This window comes from Manacus vitellinus, unplaced genomic scaffold (genome assembly GCF_001715985.3).
Source record: "Manacus vitellinus isolate BGI_N305 unplaced genomic scaffold, ASM171598v3 scaffold_64_pilon, whole genome shotgun sequence".
Lineage (NCBI taxonomy): Eukaryota > Metazoa > Chordata > Aves > Passeriformes > Pipridae > Manacus > Manacus vitellinus.
This window is the reverse complement of record NW_021940718.1, coordinates 2571058-2579806: the sequence shown is the minus strand read 5'-3', so window position 1 is coordinate 2579806 and position 8749 is coordinate 2571058. Positions and strand designations below refer to the sequence as shown.

The window sequence follows — 8749 nt, the reverse complement described above, 5'->3', positions numbered from 1 at the left end:
TCAGCCTGCCAGAAGTAGATCAGGGGTTTGCTCATCAGCAGAGCTGAAACACAGTTGCCTCTGTTCAGCTCCAATTTCAGAGCCAGCTGTGAGCTGGGGGATGGAGCCTGCATGTTGGGGGTGAGCAACTGCTTGGGAAAGGGGAGTCCCAGTTGTCTGGGGGATCAGGGACACCTCAAAGGACATGGAAGGGGCCCTGGGGCTGACAGCAAGTGGAGGGAGAAAGCTGAGATGGGAAAGGGTGCAGGGAAGTCCAGATAATTGGGAATAGCAGAACGTGAAGACCTTTGGGGAACTGAGGGCAAGTAAAGGATATCTCAGGAAGAGGAATCACAAAGAGGGAGGGGAGAGAGGGAAGGTGGCAAAACAGCAAGGGGTCAGGAGGGGAGGCCCTGGCGCTGGTGTGGGGTCTCTGCTGCTGGTCCGTGCCAGGCAGCACCTGGTGAAGGGGCAGGGCAGCAGCTCCCTCTGCACCTACCATAAATCTCAACGTCATCATAGATGTCACAGTCCCTGCAAGGAGAAAGACAGGGTGCTGAGGGCAGTCCAGTCTCCTGTGTCCCCATCACCTCCTGACCCTGAGGCAAGGGCCAGCCCCTGCTGCTGTATCTGTTCCATCTCTCCTGACTTGTCTGTGGGCTCTGGTGTCCTCCTGCAGTCCCATTTGCTCCCTCCCAGCTCTCCCCACAGAGCTGGGACCCTCCAGTGTGGGGTTAACATGACTCTGGCCCCTCCAGTGTGGGGTTAACATGACTCTGGCCCCTCTCACAGACAGTGGCCTTGTTCCAGGCTATGGGAGCTGCAGACCTGGCCATGCAGAGGAGCAGCACCTTTGTGCTGCCACCAGCAGCCTCTGAGCAGCCTCTGGGCATGTCCCACATGAGGGACCACATCTTGGGGAGTGCTCAATGTGCCCCAGTGCCAGAACTGCTCCTGACACCAGCAGTGGCAGGTTCCACCCCAGGGTAACCAGCCTGTGTTGGGTTTATGGTCACTGCCTGGGCTGGATGGTTTTGAGTTGTCAGGAATGGTTTGGTGCCAGGCACTCACTGAGCAGCTGAGCTCACAGAGGGGGAGGAAGGGGTCGGGGAAGGTACTCACAGGTGCAGCATCACGTCCCGGGGCACGTAGCCATCTGCAATAGAGAGGAAAAACATGTCAGGTTGTGCTGGGAGCTGCAGCATCAGCAGGGACTCACACCAGCCCCTGCCCCTGCCCAGGACTTGCAGGGTTTAGCAACACCTCGTGTCCCCAGGGAGAGGTGAACGTGTCCCCAGGGAGAGGTGGGACAAGGCAGAGCCGGCTCTGGGAAGCTGAGCTGGACCGTGGGAGGAACCTGCTCCGGGCAGTGTCAGGGAGGAGCCTGCCGGGCTGGGTGGCACCTGCAGGGAAGAGCCCGATCCCCGTGTCTCTGCCTGGAGGATCTGCAGCCCATTTCACCTGTGCATCCCTCGGTGCAGACACAGCTTGTGGAGACTGTGCCCATGGCAAAGCCTGGTGTGCCAGGCTGGTGGCCGAGAGGCTCCGGGGAATGGAATGGCTTTTAGCAGAGGGAGGGGAGGACAAGCCCCGCTCACGGCAGAAATGGAGGAAGGGCAGGACGTTTGTGCGGAGAGAAGTGGGAACCTTTGAGGCCCAGGGTACCTGCCAGGTCTGTCTAACGGCAGGAGGATGTCTCTCCTGCGGTCTGGCGGGGCGTGTGCGTACGAAGAAACTTGTTCCTAAAATTGCTGTGCTCCCCCCTGCGGGCAAACCCTCATCCTCTTCCAGACTTACACCTCCTCTGGCTGTTCCGGCAGAGGATTTGCTCCTGATTGGTAAACTGAATGACATCAAGGATCTCTCCTCGTCGCAGCGGTAGATTCCTCCCCCCGCCCCTCTTCTCTGTCGCTGCAGGGTCGACCATCATCCGAGTCAGGACGTCGATGCTGCCTTCGAACTGAAACACAAACAGCAGTGCCCTCAGGGGAACTGAGTCAGGCAGGTCTCACTGCTCTCCCTGCTTGGAAAAAGCAGATGCCTCTCTAGCCAAACGGTCTGTGGGACTGGTCTGATCTGGGGGAACAGGGCAGGTGGGAACTGGGTACTGGCTGGTCCCTGCAGAGCACAGCTCCTCCCTGCCATTGCATTGCACCCTTCCCAGGAGGGGAGAAGGAGCTTAGAGGGATAAGGGATCACTCGCTGCTGCTCACCTTGAATTTCTTCTGAAACTCCCTGTCTGCCTTCTCTTCCTTCTTGCATTCCTTGAGTGTCATGGTCTTTGTCTTCTGGGAGACCTGGGCTTCTCTGCAGTGTTTGAGAGTCACAGGAAGGTTCAGGTGGCCCCACGCTCTGATTCCCCTCATCCCCTCCTGCCCCCCTGGCTGCTGCCCCATTGCATTTCCCTGCACCAGCTCTGGGGCTGCTGGGGGCTCTTGGAGCAGGTGCACAGCCTGCAGCTTGTGCTTTTCATGGGTTTTCCTACTGCAAGCACAGCAGAAACCATTAAAGCACCAGCTTTGTCAGAGCACCAAGGAGACCTGACCATTTTGGGACCTTTAGAAAAGGAAAAACCCCGTTACCTCTGTGCAGCTGCCAGCAAGGTAACCCTGTGAGAGGCTCGGCCAGCATCTCCACCTGTAAAACCAAACCCCAGGAGAGGTGCTGCCATGAGGCTGCTGTGAGGTGTAAACACCTGCCAAGACAAGATACAAGGAGCAGCAAGAGCTTTCTCCTCCTGAGACCAAACCCTGAGTGTGCCCCTGAGCGTGGTGGGATCAGGGTTTCCCCTGCCCATTTACAAGCAGCAGAGAAACCCATCTCCCTCCTGTGCGTGGCAGCAGTGGGCTCAGCACGGGCTCTGCTGCTGCCTGTGGATCTTCGGGGCCTCAAGGCTCTGGGAGCTGCAGCTCTCGCCCCAAACAGCACCCCAGCCCCTCTCGTACCCACCTCCTCTAGGGCGGGGATTTGCTGGCGGCCGGGACACAGGAGGCAGCAGCACGCCTGGGTTTCTCCTGGGCGGCCCAAGAGACTCAACGTCATCATATATCTCATCTTCATCCCTGTGGCAAGGCAGAGCGGGGTTGGGGGCCGAGGGCAGAGTCGAGGCTGCCAGGAGGAGGGTGGGCAAGAGGCGGGTGGGCTGCCCGTGGGCTGGCCCTGGCTCTGGGGCAGGGCGGGACAGCAGCTCTGTGCCCTGTGCCAGCAGCTCTGTGCCCTGTGCCAGCAGCTCCTCACAAGGCAGCACAGCAGGGCCGTGGAGGGGACGGGCAGGGGGGTGATGGCAGCAGCCACAGCAGTGCGGTACCGCAGCCCCCGAGGGGCGGCAGCGCTTCCACCGCGGGAGCTGCCAGCGCAGGCAGGAAAACCCCAGGAGCCCCTCGCTGTCCCCTCCTGAGCCCTTCCCACTGGGTCGGCACAGCCTCGAAGCCCCCGGGAATAACAGAGCTGTGTGTGTCCTTACCCCGCTCCACCCGGAGCGCCCTGCAGCGGGGACCGCGCGGCACAGCCTGGTCTCGGGTGACCTGTGGGACACAGCGAACAGGAGGCAGCAGTGAGGGGTTAGCTCATATTTTCTCCTCAGCTCTGTCACCCACACCCTGAGGTCAGAGCCACCCTGGACTGGATTTAGTGCAGAGAGAGGGAGGTGGGGAGATAAAACCGCACATCTGGATCGAGCAAGAACTTTTTACTCCATAGCTCATCTGGGGACTTTCGTGCAGCACAAGGGGGCACAGCTCATTGAGGAGCTCACTGGTGACCTTGAATATATATTTTCCCATTCTTATGTCCCTAATGTTACTTTCTCCCTGGACAAATGATGGAAGGGGAAGATGAAGAGGCCAAACCAGGTATTTTGAATGTCGTGGAAACCCTAAATTCCAGTTCTGTACCAGTGTTAGGGCAAGCCCTGGATATCTCCATGCACTCAGAAGCATCAGCAGCCACAACATGCTGCACTTCAGCCACTTCAGGACTGCCAGCATGCCCACATCCCTGCTAACATCCCACTGTTTTTATCATCAAGCTCATCACCAGTCTGGTCAACCAGACTAACCAACAACTGGCATGAAGACCCAAGTACAACATCACAGCTCTGCTGGGTTATTTTACCAAGTAATGCACAATCAAATACTAGGCCCCAAAACTTGTAAGACTGCCCAAAAAACTAACAACAATAACCAGATTGTTATTTGGATGTAATTCTAGATGTTCAAACTTGCCTCAGTACCCATTAGACAAATAAATACTTGAAAAGTTGCTGGTTTGTAGGACACAGGGAGAGCAGATTGCTCCCTCCTCTACCAGGGCTGGTCATATGGGTGAGCATCTCCCAGCACAACAGCACAGCCAGCCCTGATAACACCTTTTAATAGTAACACAAACCAGCTCGATTTTTCAGTTCTCATGAGGAAATAAGGGAGGTTCTACTCTCATGGCTAGAGAAGTTGAGCCAGAAACGGGATTTGAAACAGGTTTCAACACCCAGAGTGTGGATTAGCAGAGCAGCAGCTGTGAGAAACCACTGCAGTGGCCTGGAACTAGAAGGCCACTGTGGAGCATCCAGAGTTGATGCTGAATGGAGAACCACCTCACCCAGAGGCACGAAGCCCTGCATCCCACAGGCAGCAGGGAGCCTCTGCCTCGAGGCCAAAGGGGCAGACACACACACACTGGGTGTTAAACCTGGTGTGTAAGTGCTTCTTGTTCATGGGATGGACCAGCTCTGCTTCCCACCAGTTGGGCTTGTCTGCTCTGACTGCCACACAAGGATGGACTGCTGGGAATGGACCCCTGGAGACTCATCCAACCTCTGCTCAGAGCAGGTCTGGCCTCAGAGCTAGAGCAGGTTGTTCAGGGCCTCATCCAGGTGAAAGCTGAGTGTCTCCAAGGATGGAGATGCCTGTCTTCCTGGTGCTGCATCAGGGCTGCACCGTGCTCACAGGAAAGAGTCTTCTCCTCATGCCTAACTGGAATTTCCCCTACTGCTTGTGCCCACCACCTCCAGGCCTGCTCCCAGGCACCTCCTGGGAAGAGTCTGGTCCCACTTCTCCCCCCATTAGGTCGCTGTGGGCAGTGAGATCTCCCCTTCCTCTCTCTCCTCCCAGATGAACAAGCCTGGGTCTCAGCCTTTCTTTCCCCATGTTCTCCAGCCCCCAACCATCTTAGTGCCCTGCACTGGGCTTACTCCAGTTTTTCAGAATGTCTTGTGTTACTTACTCCAACCTTACTCCCTACAAACACCTCAGGGCCTGATACCTGTGCCCAGCCAGAGACAGGGCAATTTGTTTCCTCACCTGCTCTCCTTTTCTCTCATTCTTTTCCACATGCTATTGCCTATAAAAGCCCCTTTGGTATTACCAGCCCCCACTTCTCCATCAGCCCCCACAGTATTTCCATTTCCCAGGAGATCCAGGCTCTAAGTGGGGACATTTCCCTTCCTCAACCAGCAGCATCCTTCCCTGAGGGACTTCTAGGTGTCTGGCCATACCCAGCTGAGCACTCCTTGGTGGCACTGTGGCAGGATGGAGAGGTGTCCCAGGACGTGTAGCTGCTCTGACCTTTGCCAAATCCACGACAGGAGGGCGCCAGGGCTTGGCTGGCTTCACCCCCAGCACCCTCATGGGTGGCAAAGGCTTCCTCTGGGGCAGAGCTGGGAGTCCTGTGTGGTGGGGGCTTCCTGCAGCGACCAGGGGGGCTGCAACCGCCGTGCCTTTGGCAGGAACTGCTGGAACACCCTTGGTTTTGGCAAGTGGCCGTGTCTGCTGGGCTGGCTTCCTCTGGGGAGGATCAGGGCCAGCTCCCACCTCCTTGTTCAACACATCTCCTCCTCCTCCTGGCTTTGCTGGTGCTCGGTGGAAGTTGGTGTCTTGAGCCATCCCCTTCTTCTGCCGTGCCATCCATGCCAGGGCCTCGTGGGGGAGATGAGGAGGGGAATGCTGTGCCACACTCTGACCTGTGCTGTGGCATGGAGAGGCCCTGCTGGAGTCCACTCTCCTGCTCCGGGGGGGTTCTGGAGGGGGCTTGCCCTTGGAGCCCATTGCAAGGGTCTGTCCTGGCTCTGGTCCATGGGGTGCTGCAGGGTGACTCTCTGGCCAGCCCCCCGCTTCAGGAGGGTCTTTCCTGGTCCCTTGGAACTTTGCCCTCAGGTGTCTCACCACAGCATCTCTCCCCTCCAGGTGCATCTGCGACTGTTAAGAAAAAAAATTCCAGTTAAAACACCATGGAGGAAAAAGAGTCAAAATTCCCCCTGAGGAATGTGGTATTCCTTCAGCATGGCCTCACACTAAGCCTTCTCCATGAAACAAGGTCTTTGCTCAAAAAGGTCCTGGAATATGTCTGAGAAAACAACACCGGGCTGCTGGTCTGATCCACCCTTTGTCCACTACCAGGGACCATCAAACCAGGGGGATTGGGTCAGGGATTACACCCTGCTAGTAACAAAGCTCCTGAGGGCAGAATCTGAGATCCAGAGATTGCCCAGGGCTCAGAGGGGAGCAACCTACCTTGCCCTGGTCCTGGTTCCCATGAAGAACCACAAAGAGAGGGAGACCACACAGAGCTGTTGGATCCCTCCCTGCAGGAAAACTCGGGGTGGTGCTGCTGAAACTCATCCCACCAAAGCCTGCATGCAAAAAACAAGGCCAAGAGGCAGCAGAGCTGGCCTACTTTTCTGAGCTGTGTGTTTCCTGTGCAGCTCACACCGTGTACACACAAACCAGGACATTTTGGCTCCAGCACAGAGGTGCCCTCAGCTTCCTCGGTGACCTCAGTGACCAAAATTCACCTTTTGCTAGAGCCTTCACAGAAAGGCTGCCAGGAGGAGGCTGGATGGTTCTTGGAAGAAGAGTGCCAGGTTGGAGCTACGGCACAAAGCTGCAGGATGGGGCTACATTTTTTCCTAAGCTTCTCAGAGGGACCTTGTGGAAGGGGAGGGATCACCTTACCCTCCCCATGTTTCTCCCACCCTGATGTCCCCAGACCACAGTGTTTCTTTGCACCAGAGCTGCTGCTCTGCTGGAGCTGTAGGCTTTGATTTTGAACTTCTTCTTCTTCTGGGATTTCAGTTTGGGTTTGTACTTGTGCAATTTTTTCTTTCACAAGGGAAGGGCTGATATGGAGAGAGGCTGGTGCAGTGTTTTTAGACATAACTGATCAAATGTATATGTATACCTACATAAACACAAGTTCTCCAGGCAGATGCCCCAATTCCCCTGGTAAACCCTCCCATGCAGCATTTGGCATAGCCTGTGGTGAAGCAGAGTGAATGTGCTGTTTCCTGCACACCAGGCAGTGGGGCTTTCACCCGAACTAGTGAAAAAAACCCAACTTTTTCTAGATTCCCAAACATGCTGCTGGGATTTTTGGCACTTGAATGACTCAGTGGTTTGTAACCATCGATTTTGGGGCTGTTCCATGAACTGGGACTTGCCCAGAGCTCTCAGGTGTACCTGTGGGATACAGCACCACTGTGACTGTGACAAATTCCAGGTTTTTTTGTGCCGGTGGAGCTCTCCTGGACTCAGTGGGAGTGTAGCCTCCTCTTCTCCCAGAAGTTTATATCCATCCCAACTTCATCCAGCAAAACTCCCACTGAGCCCAGGAACAGGTCAGAGACCTTTGAAGCTCCGATCAACTCAGACATACAGGAAGACTTTGCCTTCCAGGAGGAGCGAGGGTCTCAGATGGATTCTGTCCCTCACAAGGACATCCCCAAAGCCTTCCCAACCAGGAGACACAGCTCCACTCCCAGTGTCCCCTCCCCATGTCCAGCATAGCCCAAGTCTGGTTCTTACTCACCATTTTCCATCAGTGGATGCTTTCCTGTGTGCTCACCTCCTTGCTAAAGACCACCCGAGGCATTCCAGGATGAGCCTCTCCGAGGTCCCCCTCCCCTGAAACCAGAAGCTCTTTCCTAACGGCTGGTGAGGACCTGTGTGCAATGCCAGGAAGTCGCTGTAGCCTGATGGTGAGACAGCACCAGGGGGAGGAGAGAGAGGAGGAGGAGGAGGAGCGGCTCTTGGAGGACCACGAGCTTGGCTCTGCTGCTGTTAGAAGCTTGCAGCCCACCAAGCTCTGCTGCCCAGAAAAGTCTCATCCAGAGAAGAGCCTGGGTTTTGGGAACTGACTGCAGGATGTGAGGCATGGGCCTGGGAGGGTGGGCAGTGTCCTTATCTGATAGTGGCTGATGTGAACCCTCTGCAGGTCAGGTCTCAGAGCCACAGGGGACCTGCAGAGGGTGGAAGTGATTTGTGGGGGGTCACACAGCAAAACAGCCCCACACAAACTCCTCTGGGAAGGCAGGGGAAGGTCTGCACAGAGCGGTTCTGCATTGGGCCATTGCTGTGTTGAAACATCCTGATGTCAACTGTTGCCTCAGAGGCAGGAATGGTCTGAGAGGTCAAGCCCTGGGCAGGGCTGCTCTGGCTGGCTGGTGGATGCTGACTTCCCTGCTCCAGGGTGGCGTGTCCCTCCAGTCCTTTGGGAAGGTGTCCCATCAGCAGTGCCTGCAGTGGCTCCTGCTGCAAATTTAAGGATAAGACAGAGGTTGCGGACATGGAGAAGGCTGGGATGAGCACCTGTTGGCCAAGGGTGGTGGTCCTGGGGGTCCTGTGGAGGGTGGTGGGTGCCCAAGACAGGCACTGGAGGGTTTGATCCCACCAGCTGGAGGTGGGATGGAAAGGGATTGTCAGGAGGTCCCACACGGGACCCACAGGGAGCTGACACGGGGGCACAGGGTAGGCAGACAGTGGTGACAGCCACCTCCTCG

General features: G+C 56.4%; 1 protein-coding gene across 1 annotated transcript; it reads right to left on the bottom strand.

The window, feature by feature from the left end:
- PRAM1 (PML-RARA regulated adaptor molecule 1) lies at positions 1-3036 on the bottom strand. The gene is made up of 7 exons (XM_018083487.1): positions 2929-3036; positions 2562-2616; positions 2193-2286; positions 1777-1939; positions 1102-1135; positions 479-513; positions 1-5 (listed from the first exon to the last, which is right to left on the bottom strand). The coding sequence occupies exons 3-7, from the start codon at positions 2253-2255 to the stop codon at positions 1-3; spliced, it is 300 nt and encodes a 99-aa protein (XP_017938976.1). The 5' UTR covers positions 2256-2286; positions 2562-2616; positions 2929-3036.
- Between the last annotated feature and the right edge of the window lie 5713 nt (positions 3037-8749).

Excerpts from the sequence above, each read along its gene's own strand:
- PRAM1 (XM_018083487.1), bottom strand. The coding sequence starts at position 2,255 with ATGACACTCAAGGAATGCAAGAAGGAAGAGAAGGCAGACAGGGAGTTT. Across the intron at positions 1,940-2,192 it reads AGTTTCAGAAGAAATTCAAG|TTCGAAGGCAGCATCGACGT; the intron begins GTGAGCAGCAGC and ends TTTGTGTTTCAG. Across the intron at positions 1,136-1,776 it reads CCGGAACAGCCAGAGGAGGT|ATGGCTACGTGCCCCGGGAC; the intron begins GTAAGTCTGGAA and ends TCTCTATTGCAG.